The sequence below is a fragment of the Sciurus vulgaris genome (genome assembly GCF_902686455.1).
Source record: "Sciurus vulgaris genome assembly, chromosome: 3".
NCBI lineage: Eukaryota > Metazoa > Chordata > Mammalia > Rodentia > Sciuridae > Sciurus > Sciurus vulgaris.
The window spans coordinates 162,368,764-162,394,302 of NC_136463.1; the positions used below are offsets into that span (position 1 = coordinate 162,368,764).

The window sequence follows — 25,539 nt, forward strand, 5'->3', positions numbered from 1 at the left end:
TGCACCAAAATACAATACTGGGTGAGTTCAGTACACCCTTATCACCAACAGATAGGTCATCAAAACCTAAAATCAGTAAAGATATTCCCAACCAATATAATGCTACAAAACAAATGGACCTAGTAGACTTATACAGAATAGTTATACAGAACACTCCCAAAGCAGCTGAATTTACCTTCTCAGCAGTTCATGGAACCTTTCCTAAAACAGACCATCATAAGGTCACTATGTAAGTCCTACATAACAAAACAAAACAAAAAAACCCTGATGTAATCCCATGCATCCTATCAGATCATAATGGAATGAAACTAGAAATCAATGCAAGAATAACAATAGAAACTACAAGAAAAAACATGGAGATTGAACAATACTCTTTTAAATGAAGAATGGATTAAAGAAGAAATCAAGAAATTCTTTGAAACAAATGAGAACAGAAATACAACATCAAAATATCTGGGACAATATGAAAGCAGTTCCAAGTGGAAAATTTATAGCATTGAGTGCCCCCATGAAAAATAGGGATCCCAAATAAACAAGTTTATGTTCTATCTCAAGAACTAATCTCAATTAAGATCAGAGCCAAAATTAATGAAATTGAGAATTAAAAAATAATACACAGGATCAATGCAATGTAGATTTGGTTCTTTGAAAAGATAAATAAGATTGATAAAATCTTAGCCAAACTAATCAAAAGAAAAAGAAGACACAAATCAATGAAATTAAAGATGAAAAAGGAGATATTACTACAGACATTTCTGAAATCCAGAGGAATATTAGAAATCACATTGAAATTTTATACTCCAATAAACTACAAAACCTGGAAGACATGACAAATTTTTAGACACATATGACATGCCCAAATTGAACTAGAAAGATATAGAAAATCTAAACACAGCAATATCAAGTAATGAAATTGAAACAGCGATTAAAAACCTTCCAACAAAGAAAAGCCCAGGACCAGATGGATTCTCAGCTGAGTTCTACCACAACTTTAAAGAAGAACTAAAACTAGTCTTTCTCAAATTATTCCATGAAACTGAAAGGGAAGGAACACTTCCAAATATATTCTATGAAACCAGTATAACCCTGATACCAAAACCAGACAAAGACACACAAAAAGAAAGAAAACTATAGAGTAATATCCCTGATAAACATCAATATCCCTGATGCAAAAATTCTCAATAAAATATTAGCAAACCACATTCAAAACTTCATCATGAAAATAATACAACATGATCAAGTGGGTTTCATGCCTGGGATGAAAGGTTGGTTCAACATGAAAATCAATAAATCTAATTCACACTCAAATAGAATTAAGGACAAGAATCACAGGATCATCTCAATAGATGCAGAAAAGGCCTGTGATAAAATCAAACACCCATTCGTATTAAAAATGCTAGAGAAGCTAGGGATAGAAGGAATTTACTTCAACATTATAAAGGCTATCTATGATAAACCCAAAGTCAATGTCATACTGAATGGAGAAACTGAAAGCATTTCCTCTAAAACCAGGAACAAGATAAGGATGTTCACTCTCACCACTTCTATTTAATATAGTTCTGAAAACACTACCAGAGCAATCAGGCAAGAGAAAGAAATTAAAGGAACACAAACAGAAAGAAAAGAAAGCAAACTATCTGTTTGCTGATGACATGATCTATATCTAGAAGACCTGAAAAACTCCACCAGAAGACTTCTAGAGTTGATAAATGAATTCAGCATAGCAGCAAGATACAAAATCAATGCACACAAATCAATAGCTTTCCTGTACTCCAACAGTGATTCTGCTGAGGAAGAAATAAGAAAAACCATCCCAGTCATGATAATCTCAACAAATAAATAAAACACTTGGGAAATAATCTAAACAAAGAAGTGAAAGATCTCTGCAATGAAAATTACAGAACACTGAAAAGAGAAATTAAAGAAGACCTTAGAAGACGGAAAGAACTTCCAGGTTCACAGGTAGGTCAGATTTATTTTGTCGAAATTGCCATACACATACACCAAAAGCAATATACACATTCAATGCAATCCCCATTAAAAGACCAATGACATTTTTTATAGACCTAGAAAAATCAGTCTTTAAATTAATTTGGAAGAATAAGAGAGTCGGAATAGCCAGAGCAATACTGGGCAAGAAGAGTGATGTAGGAGGCAGCATCACAATACCTTATCTGAAATTATTCTACAGAACTATACTAACAAAAACAGCATCATATTGGCATCAGAATAGGCATGAAGATCAATGGAACAGAAGACATAGAGACAAACCCGCATACATACAAATATCTAATACTTTACAAAGGTGCCAAAATTATCTGTTGGAGAAAAGATAGCCTTTTAAACACATGGTCCTGGGAAAATTGGATAGCCACAGGTAGAAGAATGAAACTAGATCCCTATCTCTCATGCTGCACAAAAATCAAATCAAAATGGATCAAAGACTTAAGAATTAGACCAGAAATATGACAACTGCCAAAAGAAAATAAAGGGTCAACACTCTATCATATTGGAGCCAGCACTGACTTCCTCAACAAGACCCCTAAACCTCAAAAAATAAAACCAAGAATCAATAGATGAATGCCATCATATTAAAAAGACTCCGAACAGCAAAGGAAATTTTAAGAGTGAAGTGGGAGCTACAGAAAGGGAGAACAGCTCTTTCTTTGACAGTGGATTAATATCCAGAATATATCAAGAACTCAAACTTAACACACACACACAAAAAAACCCAACAATAATCCAGTCAAATGGGCAAAAGGACTGAACAGACATTTCTCAAAAGAAGAAACGCAAATGGCAAAAATTATATGGAAAAATGTTCAACACCTCTAACAATCAGAGAATTGCAAACCAAAACTGCACTATGATTTCATCTCACTGTAGTTAGAAGGGCAATTATCAACTACACGATAATAAATGCTTGCAAGGATGCTGGGGGAAAAGTACATTTGTACATTGCTGGTGGGACTACAAACTAGTACGACCACTTTGGAAAGCAATATGGAGACTGATGATAAACCTAGGAATGGAACTACAAAATGATCCAGCTTTTGATATTTATTCAAAAGAACCAAAATCAGCATACTATAGCAATACAGTCACCTTAATGTTTATGGCAGCACAATTCAGACATAAACTGAAATCAAGTTCCATGCATATATGAATTTGTCTAGATGAACACAACTACTATGTATAAATATAACACTCTAATATAAAAAAAGATACCACATCATCACACAACATTCCTTTTTTTTTTTTTTTTTTTGCGGTGCTAGGGATCAAACCCAGGGCCTTGTGCTTGCAAGGGAAGCACTCTACCAACTGAGCTATCTCCCCAGCCCACACACAACATTCTTTTAAAAAGGAAAAAGGAGAAGACACAAGATGAAAAGAACATTTCAGTTATGGAGAAGACTTAGTATTCCCACTGAGGTTTAACTATAAAAACCTAAAAACCGAAGATGCGATGGTACAGACAAATATTGTCATGTAATCATTATCAAAACAATTATCAATACGTAATGGACATATAAATAAACTTTTAAAATAGAAAGTTTACAAGTGGAATAGTACTGGCTAAAGCAATAAATTGCCCCCCCCCCCCCCCCCTTTATATTTCCATCTGGAAGCTAGAGAATAAAATTTCCCAAGTGATAGTCTCAATCTTTTGTGTTATAGGCACATGACATAAATTGTTTGAAAATGAATTAAATAATTGAACATTTCCACTGCTTACTCCCTAATCCAAGCTATGCTGGTTGGTCTCCCCTCACCTAGAACCCTCCTATAACAATTTTTTGAAAATAATTTGATCCTGTCATATTCTTCTCTTTTCAACTCCCACACTATTTTAAAAAATCTCCTCTTCCATTTGCCCTTAAAGACTTAAATCCTTAATATTTAAAAAAGTCCGAATAGGTCTGACCCTTGTCTTAGCTCTCTTGCCCCATCCCGTATCACATGTCTCCTTGCAACATGTTCCAATCACATTACCTCCTTTCATTTAAAATACTCACATTCCCTATAGTATAAGACCTATATATATATTATTTCTGCTTCCTGGAACTTAACATATCTTCCTTCACCTAATAATCACTTGGCACAGTTCCAGTCAGTTCCTCAGGGAAGTCTTTGAACCTGTGAATAGTATACTTTCAAAGACCAGGTCAAATCTCCTTATGGTCTGTGAGATGTGAGCACTGTCCACCTTTCCTTTGTATCATTTTTCATGGTGATGATTTTATTTTTATTTCTATGATTATCTGATTAATGTCCGCCTTTCTCTCTAGATTCTTGGTAGTACAAAGGTTTTATCTATTTTGTTTACCCCTGTGTATGAAGTTCTTGATACTATGCCTTGCATACCACAGTCACTCATAATTATGTAGAACAAATGGATAAATACATATGATATATTGTCAAGTTTATCATTACAGCATGTGCATAATACATGCTATATCAACTAATTTTGTGAATATTTAAGTGTTGAATATTTTACCCTAAAAACCAAATGAAGCTGTATATAGAAAGCTACAAGAGAACTTTTAAAAAGATAAGATATATATTTATTAAAAAAAGGATAATATATTTATAGTGCCTTGAGTTCCATTCTAAATCCCTACTCTTTGGTTCACAAAAGTTAGTTTTCGATAATAAGATACGATGACACATACTTTACCATAAATTTATAAAAATAAGCAGATTTATGTTTTGATTTGTAAAAGAGCAAGATATGAGAATCAAGCCTAAAATATCCTTCTAATTTTTAAAAAGAACAAAATGACTAAAAGCTTTATCTAATCAGAAAGATGAGTTCTCATTTTATTATCACAGTTTAATTTGTCCAATATTTACTTAAAGACCTTCTGAAATAGTTTTATAATTCTAGAAATCTTAACAGTTAAGATATTTATGGGTGACAGCAGACATTCAAGTTGCTTTTACAGAATATGAATGAAAAACTTAGTGAATTTTTTTTTTTATTAACTTCAGGTTGGGATAGTTAGTTAGGGATCATGAGCTACACTGAAATCACGCGAAATTTTATTTTACTTTATTTTCATGGTGGTAGGAATGGAACCCAATGCCTTACATACATATACTAAAAAAGATGTACCACTGAGCTACATCCATGACCACTTCAATGTACTCCTACACTCTAATTACTATAGGAACCAAAGATCCTCAATTAATATTTTCCTAGATATTTTTGATAAATCACTATGAAGATGTTCTACAAATGTTATATACTTAAAATTTTAATAATTAAAACAACCTAAAGATATGAGAATATGGGGACATATATTAGCTAACTTCTTGGTATAATCTTGTTGGTGCAGTTAATGGTAGATGGATGTGGAGAAATAATCTAATCTATTTTTAAAAATAAACCACATGAAAGCTATCTAAAATTCTTCATGACAAATTATTCAGGTATTTAATAATATTTCACCTAAGACAAGTTGTATTTTAGAAGGACTGAGATAAACCTTAAAATGCTCTTCCTAGGGGTTGGGGAGATAGCTCAGTTGGTAAAATGCCTTGCCTTGCAAGCATAGGGCCCTGGGTTCGATCCCCAGCACCACAAAAAAAAAAAAAAAAAAAAAAAAAAAAAAAAGCTCTTCCTAAATACTTTTAGTGAATAAGAAACTAAGAAACTTTTGAGCCCAATTACAAATTTAAAATGCTAGAACCACAAAAGTATAGCAAAGATTTCATGAGGTTACTTCTTTTAATTCTTAGTATAAATAACAGATAGTCCATGAAATTATTTTTTCACAGTATTTTATATACCCTCCGAAATCTTCCTCTTAAATTTTTTTCGGTGGGGGGGGGGTTGGGGGAGGAGGATTGAGGATTAAACGCAGGGTATGCTACTGCTGAACTTCAACCCTAGCCCTTTCTACTCTATTTATTTTTAAGACAGGGTCTTGCTAAATTGTCCAGGTTGGCCTCAAACTTGTGATCCTCCTGTTTCAGTCTTTTGCCTCAGCTTCCTGCTTCCAAAGTCACTGAGATTATAGGCATATGCTACCACATTAGGCTCTCTATATATTTTTACTAAATTAAAACCTGGAATTTTTTTTATGAAGCATGTATACAAGTTCTTGTACTTTCATATACTGTTTCTTAAGGGTGGCTATCATTTATTTTAATTAAAGGAAATCAATTTAGATGAACATATCAAGAAATCCACTGGTACACATATGTCTACTTGCTTCCTCAGCTAAGGTAAATTCTAAGAGAAGGAAAAAAAAAAAAAAAAAAGCAGCCAGGAAGGAGAGGCAAGATAATTAAATAGGCAATTGATAGTCATTTCCTTATTTTGAATGGCTAGAAAACACAGAACCCTATTACTGAGAAAGAAAGTCACACATTCCATTTTTAATGCTTTAATGTTCATAATTTGTAAGGATGCATTTCCAGTCCATTCAGAAACAGTACAGCATTGCAGATAACTGTTTTGGAATACTTTATTTAATAATATGCGGTAAAAAATGCCCTTGGAATTTTGGAGACTAAATCACGTATTAAGTCACATTCAAAGTTCACTGTCATTCACATGAAAATAAGAACCATAATAGTCTAAAACACCAATAACCTTAAGACATACTCAAAAGACAATACTCAAGATAAGAAGGTCATAGTATATTACCCTTGTGTACCAGAACAATGACTAATTTAAAAGCTATGAAAGACAGGCCAATGTCAGCACAAACTACACTGAACAAATCTGGACCCCATTCTCTTCAGATTCTTCCTCTTCAGCCCCTATATGACCCATACACACTGTTCTTTGCCTTAAAATACACTATGTAGCCAAGGAAACGAAGTTTAAGGAACTGAAGAAAATAAATATTCAACACAGAATTTAAAAGTGTTGTGTTAGCCCAATGTTTTTCAACATTTCACCCATATTAATACTGTTTACATATTAAAAACACTTAGGGAAAAGCAGAAATAAACATCAGCAAAGAGAATTTGATGTGCCTTCTCAAAGAGATTATGATAACCTAATTCCCCACACAAACATATGCAGATACCCACACTTACTGTACTGGGTTGACTAGTGTCTCCCTAATGTTCAGTTGTACCTAAACCTCCACAATCAGAACTTACTTATAAATAGAAAAATTTACATATATCACTGGTTAAGACCAAGACACACTGAATGTGATAAATCCCTAAATCCAATCAGTGGTCTTAGAAAAAGAGACACATACAGGAAGAGTGCCAGGTAAAGACAGAGGCAGAGTTTGGAATGATGTGTCTATAACCCAGAAGCAAAAGGCAAGGACTGCCTGCAACTACCAGAAGCTAGGAAGAGATAAGAAAGGATTCTTCCCTAGAAACTTCACAGGGAGCATCAGGTACTGACCTGATACCTTGATTTTTAACTGCTAGCCTCTAGGACTGTGAAAGAATGTTATTTTAAGCCATATAGTTGGTGGCAATTTTTTAAAAGTATCCCTAGGAAATTACTACATCCACAAATATATACACCTAAGAATCAGATTTTGAATGACTTGGGATCTCTATTTTAAGTCCTTAATTTTTAATTATTTGGAATTCTTTGATGAATTAAACCTATTTCAACCTATAGCAGCTAAGGTAGGCAGGAAAATTTCCTGCTGCCCCAAATCCTGCCAGTAGTTGAATTTTCTAACTCTTTTTCCCTTGATATGAACACATCACACATTCAGATAGCCAAATGGCATTTAAGATGACAGTAAACAATTAAAAAAATAAAGATATATAAAATAAGGACCTGACTTCCAACTGACAAAACTAAACCTTCTCAAATGACCAAAAGATCAAGATCCAGATATTCAATACCTGGTAGAGAGAAAACAGGGCCTGAACCATTTCTTCACTCTGGTATTAAAGTAAGGGAACTACACCCCTTTCTCAAAAATATAAATCTCTTCTACTTCAGCAATAAGAAAGTGCTGAAGTACATTGTAAAAATACATTCTAAATTAGATACAGTGTAGACTGGCACAGTGGTGTCCATGTATAATCCCATCAACTCCAAAGCTGAGGCAGGCCAGCCTCAGCAACTTAGGAACCACTCTAAGCAACTTTGCAAGACACACATAAAAAAATAAAAATTTTTAAAAAGGGTTGGGGATGTGTCTCAGTAAGAGTTCCTGGGTTCAATCTCCAGTACCAAAAAATTAAAATAAAAAATAAATAAGATAGTCTCTAAAAACTTAAGTTATACCTTAATAGAGTCACTAAAATGGAAAAAAATTATATTTAAGATGTAATATGAGCTAACAAAGATATAAAACTATTAATACATCTCAACTATGAAAATAATGTATAAAAAGATATGAAATAAACATACCCTAAACAATATGATTTCTTCTTAGTAATTTCTGAATTTTTCAGTTTCCATAGAAAAAACTTATACTATTTTTATAATAAAACAAAAATTTAAAAATATATACTTTAAAAATATAGTCTCTTTTTGTATCAGCACCTCGAATACATTTGAAAAAGTTACTGAGAATACAAAAGAGCACTGAGATATAATAATCAACATAATTTATGTAGTCTGTTTGGATTCTAAAAATTAAAGATAAAAAGATAATTCTGAGACAACTTTGGAAAATTAAATGTGGACAGAGAACTACATAATATAAACAAGTTACGATATAGTATTAAATGTGATAAAGTAGTTGGTAAGTTTTTAAAAAGGCTCATCAAACTGAATATACAAAACTCTTCACAGTTAAAACAAAAATCACTAGAATTGGCTTTAAAAAAAATTCCTAAGGGGAAAGTCATGTCAGGAAGAGAAATCACTGAAAGGAGTTAGCAAAATCTTGAGAATTGTTAAATCTGGGAATAGGTGGATTAATTTTACTATGCTTTATACTTGTCTAAAGATTTCCACAATAAAAAGTAGAGAGAAAAAGAAACTGATTATTACAATGCTACTTGCATTCTCATCTCTCTTATCTTCAAGTGGGACTTTTTAAAGCATAAAGGCAAAGAAAGCAGGAAGCAACTAAGCCATATTTCTCTTCCTGAGAATTGCAAATTCAAAGTTTGTCAGACATTTCTGTTTAATTTGAGACATTCACAGAATAATTATAATTTTTCATTTTAAGGAAAATTTGGAAATATAAAAAAATTAGGAAAAAAAAGCTAAAATGTTTTTCAAAATCCTACCTTCTTAGCAGAAATATAACGAATTAAAATCTTGATTTATATCCTTCAAATATGTTTCTATAAAATCACATTGTACTATAATATTGGTATCTGAATTTTTCTACTTAATATTCCAAAATAAACATGTTCTCATTTGATTACATATTTTCTATACACATAATTTGTTAACAGTTACATATTATATCCAGTGATTGGACCAAAATTTATTAAAATATTCCAACATATGATATTATGTTTTAAATGTACATTATTTGAGCTAATAAGGGAAAGTAAGAATTTTACCAAAAAAAAAAAAAAAAATATTACTGGCACTACTTTAAAAACATAGCTAGGGAAGTATCATTTCCCTACTGATGCCACATATCTAGCTAATATAATAATTAATGTCATTCAGAGGAATCCAAACATATTGAAAACATTGGAATATAATGCTAACAAATAACATTTTTTCATAATTGAGAAGGGACTATTAAAATATTCTGAGGGTAAAAGAATTGCTTTATATGTGATTAGGTTGCCAGTTTAACTGTAGTTTTTCCATTATGATACCCAATTAGAAAAAATGGTTGCATTTCATGTGAGATAATTACCATTAGTGAAAATAAATAGTATGGCAATGATTCATTGGAATTTAATTTCATATCACATTCGGGGACTCATTAAGGCAAAAACAACAAAAATCCAGACATTATTTCAAGTAGAAATTCACTTTCTAAGAGCTAATGCCCCATGGGGTAAACTAGGATCCATTTACAACATTTTATCTTCATGTCAGAATAACTATCTCTATGCTGATAGAATGTAATGCCTCATTTGTTTGAAAACTCAATCCTAGTTGCTCAGTGTCTAGTGACTCATTGTAAAATCTGCTGCCAAGATTAATAAAACTTGAAAAAAAAAAAACAAGTCTATAACATTTTCTGGTAGATACTGCCATTAAAAAGGAGATAGGAGGGTTAGGAATCAATGAATAACAAGTATGCAAACAGTTATGCTAGAAAATAATTAACCAGGTGAATTTATTTCAAAGACACTGTGAGAACAGATAAACAGGATATTATAAAAAGACCTTAAATATTTTTTTAAAAAATTATATCAAATAATAAGTTCAATATGGTCCAAAAAAAAAAAAAAGCACACAGAATAGGTACCCGAATGTTAAAGTTTAAATTTCTTCTAATAATATATATAAGTCACATAATGTGATATAAAGTTAGAATAAATGTGCTTTATTAGAACTATAACATTTGACTTATGAGGTTTCTTATCTGCCAACTTCAAAAACACAGAAAATGGCTAAAATCACAAAAGGATGTTAAATAACCAAAAGAGATCTTGTTAAGCCCATACATGAAAGTTAAGGTGCTTTCTCACTGTAAACTATTTTTTTATTACAATATAGATATTTCTACCACTTTGGTTATCTGATTTTCTAAACCAAGGCAAATTAAATGAAAGGAAGCAAAACTGCAGGAGGTAATTGTTAGAAAAACAACTAAAATAATAATCTAATCATAGGTGAGTAAAAACCAGTAAGTACAAAATATTTTTTATGGATTCTAATTATCTGCAAGACATCACAAAGTATATTGCTATAGCTTGGATCTTAAAAGTTTCCCAAAAGTCCATGTGTTAAAGGCTTAATCCCCAGGGAGGCACAAGTGGGCAATGGTGGAATCTGAAGAGGTGGAACCTACTGAGAGGTCCTTCAGGCATTGTAGGTGTGCCTCAAAGGGAACTATGAGACCCTGCACCCTTCTTCTTCCTCTCTACTCCCTGACTTCTGATCAAGTGAGCTACTTTGATCCTCCATATGCTCCAATCATGGTATACTGCCTTGCTACTGACCCAAAGCCAAGGGGAACAACTGATCATGGATTAGAACTGCCAAAATAAACCTTTTCTTTTTATAGTTGATTGCCTCAGGTATTTCGTTGTAGTGATAGAAAGCTGACTAACACAGATATTCAGCTAATATTTATTCACGTACATAATGTGTCTGTTACTGTTTTGGGTACCAATAAATAAATAACAGTTTAAGGTGTTAGAACAAAAAAATCCCCACTCTTATGAAGCATATTACATTTGAATCTAGGAAGACAGATAATAACCAAATAAAACATTAACAAAATAAAATCACTTTTGTTTTATCTTGTTTTGGTACTGGGGATTGAACCCAGGGACACTTTATCACTGAGATACATCCCCAGTCCTTTTTGTTTTTTTATTTTGAGACAGGGTCTTACTAAATTGCTAAGGCTGGCATTGAACTTGCAGTTCTTTTGCCTCTGCCTCCAGAATCACTGGGATTATAGTCATGCACCACTGAACCTGGACACATTTTTTTTATTAAATCTCATCTAGCTCTTTCAATCACCCAAAGAGTAGATTTTTCTCTTTCTGTGATTCAGATAATTGTGCAAGATTACAATGCTAATAATTGGCCAAACAGGGATTGAACTGTGATTTATTTTAGAAGTTATATTCTTTTTTTTTCTTGGTACTAAGAATTGAACTCAGGCACTTGAGCACTGAGCCACATCCCCAGCCCTATTTTGCATTTTTATTTAGAGACAGGGTCTCACTGAGTTGCTTAGCACCTTGCCATTGCTGAGGCTGGCTTTGAATTCATGATCCTCCTGCCTCAGCTTCCCAAGCCAATGGGATTACAGGTGGGCGCCACTGGCCCTGGCTTAGAAGTTATATTCTTAATAATGAAAAATTCCTTTATAGCATGTGATCAGGGCTTAAAATTTAAAAATTATTTATGTGATTATTTATTTATTTATTTGTAGTACTGGGGATTGAACCCAGAGGATCTATCTCAGCTACATCTCCAGTCCTTTTTATTTTATTTTGAGACAGGGTCTTATTAAGTTGCCAAGGCAGGCCTCAAACTTCTGATCCTCCTGCCTCAGAAGGCATCACCACCTCCACATGGCTTGTGTGATTATTTAGGTAGTGTTATGGTTTAGGTATGAGGTGTCTCCCATAGGCTCAGATGTAAGACAATACTAGAAAGTTTTGAGGTAAAATGATTGGGTTATGACAGCTTTAACCTAATCAGTGCATTAATCCTCTGATAAAGATTAATTAAGTGGTGACTGTAAGTGGGTAGAGTATGACCAGATGATGTGGGTCATTGGGGGCATATATTTTGTCTCTGGAGAGTGGAGCTGTCTCTCTCTGCTTCATGGTGCTATGTCCCATCTGCTTTCCTCTGACATGCACCTCACCAATGATGTTTTGCCTCATCAGGCCTGAGGAATGGGGTCAGCTAGCTATGAACTGAGACCTCTGAAACCGTAAGCCCCCTAATAAACTTATCCTCCTTAAAATTGTTCTTGTCAGGTCTTTTGGTCATAGTGGCAAAGAAGCTGACTAAAACGGTATCGTTTTTTTCCCACAACTAGACCTTAGACCACTAGGATGGAGACCTTATCTGTTTTGTTCAACATCATACATCAGTGCACAATCCAGTGACTGGCCTACTGTTGTCACTCAGCAGGTATTTGTTAAATGAATTATTTTACAGACATATAGCTATTTATCTCAATAGTCCTTGAGAATGTGGTTGTGGCAATGAGCCTGAATTATCAATATAAAAATATCAATGGCTAACAATAGGCTCTTCCTTATGTGCCTGGTATATGCTTTCTCATTTACTCCTCACAAAATCAAATGCTATCTTTCAATATCTGTAAGAAAGACCTAAATTTGAATTCCTGGTTAATAATCTATTTAGTGTTACACTACATATTAACATACCCAGCATGTACATTTTAAGATGATATATAATTGCAGAAGTTGGATTAGGATAAATAGAATTATTGTCAAGTGTGGTTTAAGACTTTATAAATGTCTTTTATAATTTAGGTACAATAATGATTTTAAGATCATATAAAAATATATATATTATAAAAGTAAATATGACTCCAATAAAGATAAGGTCTTTACCCCACTACGGGTTGCTTTTAGATGTATCATTTGCCTGTGCCTTTTTCCATTTCCTCTATTTCTAGGAGTAGTTGTACTGTACTTTTAAATTTTTTTATCAGTTATCCCAATTAGAAATCTGAGTTTAGTCTCCTGAATTTGAAGAGGAAAGGAGAGAGAGGGAGGGGACAAGAAGGTACATTTTATATGTGAATATCTATACAAACCTTCAAGTGACTCCTTAAGCTCCCTTTCCCAGTTTAACTTGGGTATAATCACTTCATAAATAACTGCACTGACATCCATCTTCATCTCCTTCATGACATAAAGAACAAGAGTATTGGCTAGGGGTGTAGCTCATTGGTAGATTACCTGCCTAGCATGAATAAGGACCTGGATTTAATCCCTAGTAATGAAGGGGAACAAAAAAAAAAAAAAAAAAAAAAAAAAAACATTGCAAAAGAGCAAATGTATTTTCTCCTTCACGACTTTGTGATCAAGTATTTATTTCTATATTTTCCACTTCTAGATTCTTTCTTTCAATAAAGATGCTTAAAGTTCCTGTGTGTTAATTTTATCATAGCTTTTACAGTCAGCAGTCTTGAAATATAATTTGACTCCCCATCTATACATCATCTCTATTCCCTTATTAACATTCTTTGTGTGTGTGTGTGTGTGTGTGTGTGTGTGTGTGTGTGGTGGTGGTGGTGGTGGTGGTGGTGGTGGTGGTGGTGCTAGGGTTTGAACCCAGGAGTATTTTACTACTGAGCTACATACATCTTCAGCCATTTTTTTTTTTTTTTTATACAAGGTCTCAGAAGTAACCAGGGCAAACTTGTGGTCCTCCTGCCTCAGCCTCCTGAGTCAGTGGGATTACAGGCTGTTAACTCATTCCTATCTCTTTCTTCACCATGCTACTAAGCTGCTCTAAGATCTTAACTCATAACTGACAAAACAAATAGACATTTTTCAGTACCTCTCTGGCATGACACAATAAACCACATTTTCCTCAAAATGTTTTACTTTCCCTTCAGTTTCTTACCCTTTTAACTGCATTATATTTCAGTTTCTATGTTCCAGGTGAAAAGATTTATACATGATAATATATTATCATAAACAGTAGAGTCTTTATAAAATATTTTAATGAATTTCAAGGGAAATGTGATTTTGACAACAAATATGAAGAGATTTTTTTGAAATGCATGTTACATAGGTAGCAGATTGAAAAAGACTTCTCTGTTATAAAAATAATATATAATTAAAACGTTTTGGCACACTTCAAAAACTTAAAGAACACATTTTTATCTGCTTTTAAGTTTACCAAACAAAACTTTTTCACAGATTTTGAAACTTTCAAAAGTAAATCATTAAATGAATTTACAGGAACAACTGACATCAGGCAAAAGGCAATCACCAGCAATTACTGGCAATTACTAGGTTTTATCGAGAAAAAAACTTTGAACTCTAAGTAGACACAATTGAAAATATATGATTTAGTAAGCAAAGCCAATTTTGCGTTTCTTTCATTTGGATCTATGTATCTTTATGAGGTATCTTTTACAACTGTGACAGCTATTATCAAGTATTCAAATAACTGCACAAAATTCTATTATTACATGATATTATAAGTTAAATGTTATGTGTTTTAACCATTAGGCTGAGTTAATTATAAATGCAGACTTTGTTTTCTTCATATTTATATCTCTACAACTTTGGTTACATGGTATATATCAAATAACAAATGTTTTGTGGATGAATGACCATAATTATAGGCAAGTACAGTTATCCCTTGGTATCACTGGGGGATTCAGTCCCTTATATAATATGATGTAGTATTCAATGTAACCTATGCATGTCCTCCCATATAAAGTCTCTATATTACTAATAATGCCTAATCAACATAAACTATGTAAATAGTTCTGATAAATATATTTTAGGGAATAATGACATGAAAAATTATTTGCACATGTTCAGTGCAGATGAATACTTTTATGAATAATTTTGACTAGGGTTGGTTGAATCCAGGGATGTGTAACACATAGATATAGAAGGTCAATGTAACATATTAAATCCTCCTGACTCCAGCCATGTATTTATTAAACTTCCTCTGGTTGGAAAAAAAAAAAAAAAAAGAAAAAAGAAAAAGAAGATACACATGTATGCACATGTGTAACAGAGAAGTACCTGATTGGGTAAAAAAATAAAATAAAAATCTTAGCCTCAAATCACAATATTCATACACCTTTTTATGGTCTAACTTGTAATTAACTTGCTTATGTTATGACTCTTCTAATTAGAAGTCTTACAAATAAGGTTATTATAGTTGCCCTATACAAAATGCAAGGATCTTTACTTTCAAAGTAAATACTCAATGATGCAAGGATGCATATAAAGTCAACAAAAAATGAAGAAAAATCAATGAAAAAAACTATTCCCATAATGGAATAAAGGATAAATAACCCAGTAAAACTAAAACTCTGTAAGTATTGAAAATCAGTCTTTCAAAATAACTAGGCTGGGGGTGTAGTTCAATAGCGTAGTGCTTGCATAACATGCACCAAGTCCTGGGTTCAATCCTCAGGATCACAAAGAAAAAACAAAAACAAACTAGAAATAAAAATCAAGTAGTGGCATTTTTTAAATTTTAAGATTTGGTTTATATCCACCTATAAAGAATGTGAGAGCTACTTAGCATGATTTTTACCATGGTAAGAGTCTTCATTTAATGCTCTATGAAAAAAGTTTTGTTTTTTTTTTAAATATAAAATATTAATAAAGGCTACATCCCTAAATTACAATAATTATTTTACCAAGTAATTTTCCTTAGATGAACTCTTTATAATGCATAATTTGTATAAGTAGAACAAAATGCCATGATGAAAGTCACTGAGTATAAGACTTGTAATTAAAAGGCATAAAATATATTTATAAGTAAACCCCTTTCAAAAATCAAGGGAAGCATTAGCCCTCAATATAGGGCAACACGTGGAGGGGGTCCCCATGCAGGTACAGATACTGTACTGATTCAATCAAGCACTAGAGATAGTGGATTAATACTCTTTTGACCTACACTATAAACAGACGTATGGTACAGGTAACGATGGCAAACAATGTACAGATTAACTTAATGCAAAATCCCAAAGCCAAGGTGAAGTGTCTGGAGGAGAAGTGCTGCTAGGTTCCCCACACCTGGATTTACAGAGTGGTGGCAGGGGTGGGAAATAGTTTCCTGAATGGCTGTGGTCCAAAGATGAATTAATTGAGGGGGGGCGGGAAGGACTGTCACTTCAATACAAGCACAGTTTGAACCACAAGGTAGCAATCCCCGCTGGCCTCAGCCACTGGGCCCCCCGCCTGAGAGAGGCTACAAGACATGGAGCCTTGGTCCCAGAGTGACCAAGGCACTTGGCCCCAACAAGGCATCCCCTCCTCCACAATGGAGCATCCCATCAATGTGACCACTCCAAAAGTGAGATGTGGAAACACAGCCAACCCTCAAGACCTTTATTACAAAGCAGCATAGAAGTAAAAAATGCACCAATTTCTGCATGTGCCGATGGTAGGGCACTATTTAAAAAAAAAAAAAAAAAAAAAAAAGATGTCTGTCCTCCCCAGGAGAAAGGCAGTGCAAGGCATAGTTCCTCTGTTCACCAAGAAACCATTCATTCACTCCCAGCTCCACTCCTAAGTGAAGACAGAATGACTAATCTTCCTCTCCCACTTCCATGTTTACAGTAGCATATGCATAAACAGGGGCTGGGGGAATCAATTGTTCAATATCAGTAAGGACTCCTGTTCAGGTAAGTTATATACAGCTTCTCTTAGTTTATGAATTTCAGATCCCTAGGAAGTCATATATTATGTATGGCAGTCTCTCAAACAATCAGCATCTTCAATAGCCACAGTGATCATGTTTTTAATAAACTATTCTGGCTTTTCTTATCTCAGTACCCAGTACATGAATAATGAAAATCAACCTTCCCCACCCTCCCAAAGGCCCAGTGGCCAATGCTTCCCTAGAGTTAGTCTTCTTCATTGGTTTAATTTTCCTTCAAAATATTGTGTGGCTATTGCTTAAGTCCAACACAGGCATTCAGGCTTCAGTTACCGATTCGCCAAAGCCAGAACCCAGAGGCTCAATCAATCCTCTCCACTTTACTCAGAATCCTGTCTTCATACAGTAGGAGCACTATTCTCATCATCCCAGATCTCCTCGAAGACGGCTCCACAGGTGAACTCATCACTTGCTTTTTTGAAGTCATACCTATAATTTCCCTTCTTGCTGAGCTGCTCTTTAAAGTGGCCCTGGGTCAAGCTCTGGGCCTTCACCATCCTCCTTTATGGGATTTCTTCTCCACAGAAAAAGTAACAACCAACTCACTGGTCTGGAGTGGTGGACTCCTGCCAGTTTCTTTGGCTTTTTGTGATCTTCTGGAGCCAGGTTTGAGTTGGAAAAGGGTGTAGCTCCTGCCTGACCAGTGGTCAAGTGGTTCCTGTCCCTCTGCTGGCTGGCTGCACAGCACATCTGCTTTGGGGGCTTCAACACTTCTGCCAGCCTGCAGTAGGCCTCCTCCAGCTGTGCCAGAGTGTTCAGTGGTGTCAGGGGAGGCATTGCAGGGCCCTAGGTAAAGGGATGGTGGCGGGGCAGGGTGGCTGGTTAGGGGTGCCCACTGTCCCCCATGATGCCAGCTGACTCCTTACCCTGGAGACACACAGGCAGACTCCAAGGGGTAGGCTTTTTTTGTGATTTGGGCAGTATGGGGCTTGGGCGTGTTCTGCCGCTCATTGGCCAGCATTCACTGCCAGACATCCTGCGACCTGTCTTCTTCCTCCCCAGGAAGCTGCAGGGCCCCAGCTCGGCAAGGGGCCCCTCCTTCCCTGGCAGCCAGGGGCAGGCCTGGCTCTGTGCCTTTCCCAGTTAGTTTGGGCAAGGTACTGTCTCTGCTGCCATCAAACTGCTCCGGGGCTACAGGATCTGGAGCCCTGGGGTGGCTCTTGCATTTTGAGTAGCAGTAATACTTGGTGCCCCCAGGGCAGAAGCCACACAGCCTCTGTGTAGCCTCAGGCTTGATTTCCTCCTTGGTTTTAGGTATGGTCTGGTGGTGGATGTAGTGGTGGTGGATGTGCTTCCTCCTCTGTTACGTTGTGAAGTCCTTGATCCCAACCAGCGGGCAAGCAGCTGCCCAGGGCAGATTGACGTTGGGTGGGAGGAGGGAGTGGTACTGCTGGTGGTGGTGGTAGTCCAGGGAGCTGGAGCGTGGGCTGTAGTGGCCCATGCCGGGTGACTGGCAACCAAGGGTCTTGAGGACTCTGGACAGGTGGTCTTCCAGAATTATCTGAGGGTCTTCCTTGAGCTGCTGGAGGGCAGGAGGCACAGGGGATGCTGAGCAGGCACCCCCCCAACACACACACTGCAAGCTCAGGGCCTGCTCAGACCCATTCTTCTCTGTCCTAGAGGATCTGCAGCAGCTTCTCCTTCAGGCCATGGTGGCTCCCCAGCTTCACCATCTCCAGCCTCAAGCTCAGCAGCGAAGGCAGGGGGGTTCCAAGGGCGTCACCTCCTTGGGCAGGTGGTGGGTTCTCTGGAGATGAGGTAGAGACATTTGTGATACATTTCTCTCTGGAACTGTTTCTTATTCTGCATGTAATAAGGAGGGATTCCATCTATGCTACTGTCCATCAAGGACATGGAACCATCTGTCAGCGCATCTTCAGCATATTTCACTGTCATTAGCAATGGTGGCTAGTGCAAAGACACAGCCAGAACCCACGTGGTATGAGTTGACAGGGTCACTCCTCTTGAGGGACCTGTATCCATTTTCAAGTTTCTATGGACCACACACTGGCTGTGGCCCTCAGAATTTTGCTGGACAAGCCAACCACAATGGGCATAAGTTTGCACTTGAAGTCAGCACAAGTCCATTCCTCCTCTTCATTCAAGGTGGGGGTTAGCCACACAAGACCTTTTTGTTCCTTCATCAGGCATTATTCACGTAAGCTGTATTCTCTCCCCTTCACATGTTCGAGATATATATAAGAAGTCAAAAACATCTGGCAGGCATTTTCCTCCATCACCAATTGGATCTCAGTCTATGCCTGGTCAAACATGATAAAGTCAATCTGTGGCTTCTTGATGCCCTCTTACGTAGGTCTTGGTGGCAAGTTTCAGTTGCTTGGAGACAATGCTGTTGTTCTCTATGTACCTCTTGTAGATCGCTTTGGCTACTCTCAAAGTTTTGGTATCCTTAAGGTTCATCTGCCTGAAATCTACTGAAGGCAAACCAGAAGTCTAAGGTATCCACAAATTTCTCCCTCTCCAGGAAAGTCCGTAGGATGTAAGCACTGTCTTGTCACCCAACAAGCAGTGCAGGGACTTGATCCACCTAGTCAGTGGGGAACCAGGGGATGCCCACCCCTCAGGTTCCCCCAACCCATCTTCATTTCACCTGGCGTTGGAGGAGACAGGCATGGGTTTAGAAGCCTGGCCCTTTGCCCATCCCCTGCTGGAAGGTTGGGGCCTCCCCTTCTTTGCCTGGAACCAAGAGACAGGGGCATCCTCACAGAAGCTGCTGCTGGGATCTAGGAGGAGTCACCAACAGCACTACTCATAGTGAGGGAGCTCTTGTCACTGAGTTGGGAATTGTTTTTGTTTTTTCAGTTCCTCTCAGCAATCTGTATGGTATCCCTCTCAAGTCAGCAGGGGCTCATCTGAGCCTCTTCCCCTTGATTTGCACACCCCCACCCCTGTTCCCTTGGCAAACAGCTGCAGGCCCGGGCATGGGAGGACATAGGGAGTCTCCCACAGGGGAGGGAGTCAAAAAGTTCTAAATACTAAATCATACAATTATTAATATAATATTTTTCTAATATTAAATGATACTTATTCCTGTATGGTAATTAAAGAAAAGCAGCTAAAATTTAAATAAAATTATAATTTTATTTGAAAAAAATTAGACAATAGACACACAAATGATATTCTCTTAATGTCTTCTACTTGCATCTTTAAAAGGAAAAATTCAAAAAGAAAAGTAAAGAAAATAAAACAGAATACTCTTCTTAAAAAAGGATTAGAATTCATAGAATATATATTTTGCTGATAAAAAATAAAAATAAGGTGCTAGTGATAAGTTATTGATTACATTCAGAAAAAAAATCACTTTACAGAAGATATAAAACAATTAATAAAAATTTAAGCTGAAATTTGTTGATACTTTCCAATCTTCTGTGCCCAACCTATACCTAAGATCTGTATTTCCTCTAAATGCACTGCAAAAGCAGCATGGTGCTAAGAAAACAAAGGGTTCAAAATGGAAGGTATGGTAAACAAGGCAGAACTTCTGTAGCAAATGTTATCACTGGCAAGTTCTTCTTAGAAACATTATATGGTTTTCTAAAAAGCTTTCTCTCTCATTCTGAAGATTATATTTATCTTAATTATATTAGTTTATTGTTATCTAAAACTGTGTCTATGGTCTACTAATTATACTCTAATAGTCCTTAACATAGAAGAAAAATATAGCTATAATACTTAAGAATCAACAAAATCAAAACAAAATTAGATGAGTAAAGCCAAATTTAGAAGCATAATTATCCCACTGATACCTACCTCCTAGAAATGCCATTAGCCAGACATTTATGGCTGCAGGATTTAGAGGAGAGTGGTGATGAAGTTGGAGACAAGTTGAGAGGGGCAATCAAACTGTTGATGATCTCAGTTAACTGTGCACTCTACAAGAAAACAGTCAATCTTTTACTATTATTAAGGAAAGGATGTGAGTTAATTCACAGATCTATAGTTCTATTAAATACTTAACTTCTTGTGAAGCATGTGTTGGTTATATTTTAATAAATTTTTTCATCTAGGAAGATGGTTTACTTTACAACAATTTTTAAATTTTTACTAAATAACTTACTTCTTTTTTTCCTTTGGCAGTATTGGGGATTGAATCCATGGACTTTCTGCAACTGAGCTATATCCCAAGCTCTTTTTTTTTTTTAATTTTTGTTGTTGTCGATGGACTTTTACTTTATTTATTTATTTATATATGGTGCTGAGAATCAAACCCAGTGCCTCATACATGCTAGGTAAGTGCTCTACCACTGAGCCACAACTCCAGTCCCCCAAGCCCATTTTATTTTTTATTTTGAGACAGGGACTCAGTAATTACCCAAGTCAACCTCAAACTTGTGATCCTGAGTAGCTGAGATTATAGGCATGCACCACTGAGCCCCAACAATTTAGATTTTAAATTATTCATTGTTTTCCATATCCATTTTTATTACAATTCCTTTATATACCAATCCCATCCTCTAGAACATTTGAAACCAGCTAATAATATCTATGCATCTTTCTTGAGACAACCACATTAATAATAAAAAATGATAGCTATGCTTTATTGTCTATTATGTGTCAGGCATTATACTAGGCACCAAATTTAGAGTATTTTTAATCTTTAAAACTAATATTCCATGTAGATATTAGAACTACTGATATCACTATGAATACCAAGTACAGATGAGGAAATACATAGGATAGAAAGATTAAGTAGTTTGAACAACTATTATGAAGTTGTTAAGAAATGGAGGTAGGATCCAATTCAGGCATTCCAATTTAATATCAGATGAATTACTAAATAACTTTCTGAATTACAAAATATTCATAAAAGTGGTTTGATCATATATTCCAACTAAGGAAACTCTAGGTAATTATACACCTAACAAATATGGGATAGGAGAATATACACTATATTTTGGTTTAGAAGGAACCAATCCCTAAATTACTTCACAGTTTATGTTAGAAAAATCCAGGAAAGGGGCTGGGGAGGTAGCTCAGTCGGTAGAGTGCTTGCCTTGTAAGCACAAGGCCCTGGGTTCGATCCCCAGCGTCCAAAAAAAAAAAAAAAAAGAGAAAAATCCAGGAAAATTAGATGTAGGCAGATATGAATCTACATAATTTCCTAGGGGAACAGTAATATGTAGTAGTGGTCAAGAATGATTATGCTCTGACAGATCTGTCTAGTTGCAATGGATAAATATAAATATAGGTTAGATATGTCAGAATAATCAAACTTCTGGAGTTATTTACGATAGAATTTAGATACCAGAGAAAGTTTTGTAATAAGAGTGATTTGTTAGAGACTCTTCTGACTTTCCATTTACATAATCATTCTTTATAAAGACACTCATTTAAAAAAACACTCATATTCCAATATTGCCTTTCACTAAATTTCTGATCAGTAAATTGGTCTTTTCAGATTTATTAACCACTTTTAACAAATACCACTGTTCTTTCCCACTGAAAAACGTCTAGTGATAAGCCATTTTGCTAGAAAAAGGATTTTCTAGCCCTAGAATAGATGAATTATCATTTTAAAGCTAATGTCCCAATTAAAATTTAAATAATTTAAAGAATATTGATATTAAAATAAAGACAAGTCATACAGCAAATATTTTAGTTGGGTGTAATGTCAAATAGCCAATTTTATTTATTCATTTGTTAAATTAACCAATTAATTTTTGTGGTACTAGGATTGAAACCAGGGATGCTTTACCACTGAGCTATATCCCAAGTCTTTATTTTTTATTTTGAGACAGAATCTGGTTAAGTTGTTAAGAGTTTCACTAAGTTGCTGAGGCTGGCCTTGAACTTGCAAACCTCCTGCCTCAGCCTCCTGAATCACAGGGATTACAGACATGCACCACTGCACCTAGAAAATAGTCAATTTTATTAGTCCATATCCCAGGCAGACACATATATAATAATGTTTATTTGAATAATTTATAAAATTGATGAAAAGTTATTTCATACCACAGATGCTCTATTCTGACTTTACCTGTTTTTCTATGTTTCGAAGAAGTAGGGTAGGGCTGCTTGGTGACATCTCAAAATCTTGTTCTGGTAAAGGATCTTGATTCCCTGGGGGAACCTGAGGATTCCCTGTAGTGTTTAATGAAGCTGCTTGGTCTGCAAATTGTATTTGTTTTTTCAAAATGTCGTTTGGAAGCTGACATTCTTCTAGGATCACTATCCCCTAGACAAAGAACAATGAAAAGAGATGAAATTGAAACAAATTGGTTACTAAAATCACTAATACTACAGCATACATGAAACTATACAACCTATTATCCCTGGGAATCACAAAACATACACTTCAAAATACAGTTTAACTCTTTAAAAAAATTGGCTTATTTAAAATGTGTGCAATTCCTCAGACCATTAATTTCTAAGTTATTTAAAGAACTCAAAAACTTAACACCAAAAGAAAACAAATAACCCAATCAATAAATGGGCAAAGGAACTGAATAAACACTTCACAGCATTTAGAGAAATGCAGAGATTCCATCTCACTCCAATCAGAATGGCAATTATCAAGAATACAAGTAATGATAAATGTTGGTGAGAAGACAGGAAAGACTAAGGAAAATGATCTTATTGGTTTCATAGTCCTTGGAGTAAAATTTCTTCCCTTCCTACTCTTTTTACCACCTTTCCCCCCTGCACATATATTAAAAAGCTTCTATAGGTTAGTTGAAAAGCATTCAGCTCCTAATGGGGCTAATATATTCTTACAGTGGAAAATTATTTAAATATTAATATAAGTGTACATTATTTCAAGAACTGAATAAATTAAATGATTGCTGTGGGCCACTTGTATCATGGATAAGTCCTATTATAAATGGAAACTACTTTAGATGATAATGTGGTATATTTTAGCTTAAGATGAAATATAATTTTAGAATGGACATATTCAAGTATGGTATTAAAAATATATTTTATTATGTTGTAATACAATTATGTTTGGTAAAAATAGAAAATACATTACTTTTTAAAAGTAATATTTAGAATAATACTTGTATGTCAATTTTTCAGAAAAAGAAGGGGTCTGGTTGTTGACCTCAATGACGATTTTCTTGGAATACAACAATAGGACCATCAAGAAATTTGAGGAAACATATTCAAAAGAAGTTCTTGTTTCCTTTGATGTTTTAAAAATTAGATTAGATACAATAGATATAGTACCATTAATCCCGAAAACTCCTAAAAGTATTCATTTAAGATTTCTACAAGACTCTCACTAGGATTTCCATAAGCACCTATGCTAAAGAAACACAGGTTATCATCATATCAATTTAATTGCAATTCCCTTTGGTTTGATTACATTTTATATTATGGGCCAGTCTACTTCAGATCAGATTTATTTCATAATTGCCATACTTATTATATTACTTCTACGGACAAATCTATCCTGAATTTCAAAAGCCCAGTTTCCAAACCTCTAAAATACTATCTTTTTATAAGAATAGGGCCTCCTATAATTAGATCAATAAAGAACGCTGTTTTTAAAATGCAATTTGGGAGACATATTCAACTTTATGATCTATTTTTCCTCTTAAAATATTGCCCTAGTCAAAACTTAGTATGTGAAAAAGAGAGGTCCATGATGATCCAAGAACAAAGAAAGGGATAAAGACTAAATCCTTTGGGGACAATATAGAGAATCAGGGTCTGTTCTTAAAAACTTAGGAAAAGAAATCAGGTGTAGCAATCCCAGCTACACAGGAGGCTGAGATAGAAGGATCACAAGGACAACCTCAACAACTTAGCAAGACCCTGTCTCAAAAAATAAAAGGAGCTGGAGATGGAACTCAGTGTAGAGTGCCCTGAATTCAAGTCTCAGTACCATACCCCATACCAAAATATAAAAAAAAAACTAAAGAAAACTTCAGTTCTTGACACTAGAATATCCTGCATGTTAGAATAATATCTAATGACAGATAAATGATAGATAACAAAGATCTAGAATCTTTTTAGAAAAATGAGGTGTATAACACAGAAGTGAAAACTCTAGGGTAAGATGAAAGCAAGTCAACTGTTCTAGAAAAGACAACAGTTCCTGATAATAATGCTAAGCCTCCCACTGGCCACTGCCCAACATCACCAAGGTCCTCATAGAGAAAACACTGTGTCAGGTTTATAAACCCAGGTGCACAAGGCAGGAGATCTCAAATCAATATCAAAGTTGGTAGTTAGAGAAAACTTGTCTCAAAATTTAGAAAAATTAAAAGGGCTGGAGGATGTAGCTTAGTGGAAGAGCACCTCTAAGATTAATTCCCTGTACCGTATGGAAAAGAAGAGAGGAAGAGAGAGAGAGAGAGAGACAGACACAGACACAGACACAGAGAGAGAGAGAGGAGAAACTGTGGAAAAATAAACAATAGCCTCAGCAACATCTTTATTATTCACATAAAGTCACCAAAGTTAATTTTAAACAAAAATTTAAATGAAAAATTTTAAGCAACTAAAATACACAATTTAAAATGTGAAAGCCATCTTTTGATTAATTTTCTTACAGTAACTCAAGAAGCTCTAACAGCAAAGAAAGTATTGTTTTCCCTGTGTACCATAATAGGTCAACTAAA

The 25,539-nt window shown here is 35.2% G+C and overlaps 1 protein-coding gene and 1 pseudogene across 6 annotated transcripts in view; both read right to left on the minus strand.

Moving 5' to 3' along the window:
- KANSL1L (KAT8 regulatory NSL complex subunit 1 like) overlaps positions 1-25,539 on the minus strand; it is a 130,004-nt gene that overhangs the window by 56,679 nt on the left and 47,786 nt on the right. For all 5 annotated transcript variants that reach the window (XM_079134628.1, XM_079134624.1, XM_079134626.1 and 2 more), the window contains exons 4-5: positions 22,953-23,150; positions 20,726-20,847 (exon numbers count right to left, since the gene is read on the minus strand). In XM_079134628.1, the coding sequence (XP_078990754.1) occupies positions 20,726-20,847; positions 22,953-23,150 (320 nt within the window). The remainder of the gene's footprint in view (positions 1-20,725; positions 20,848-22,952; positions 23,151-25,539) is intronic.
- Positions 16,676-19,898, minus strand: LOC306658181 (axin-2-like; annotated as a pseudogene). The gene is made up of 2 exons: positions 19,862-19,898; positions 16,676-19,698 (listed from the first exon to the last, which is right to left on the minus strand). The product of its transcript is annotated as an axin-2-like (transcript).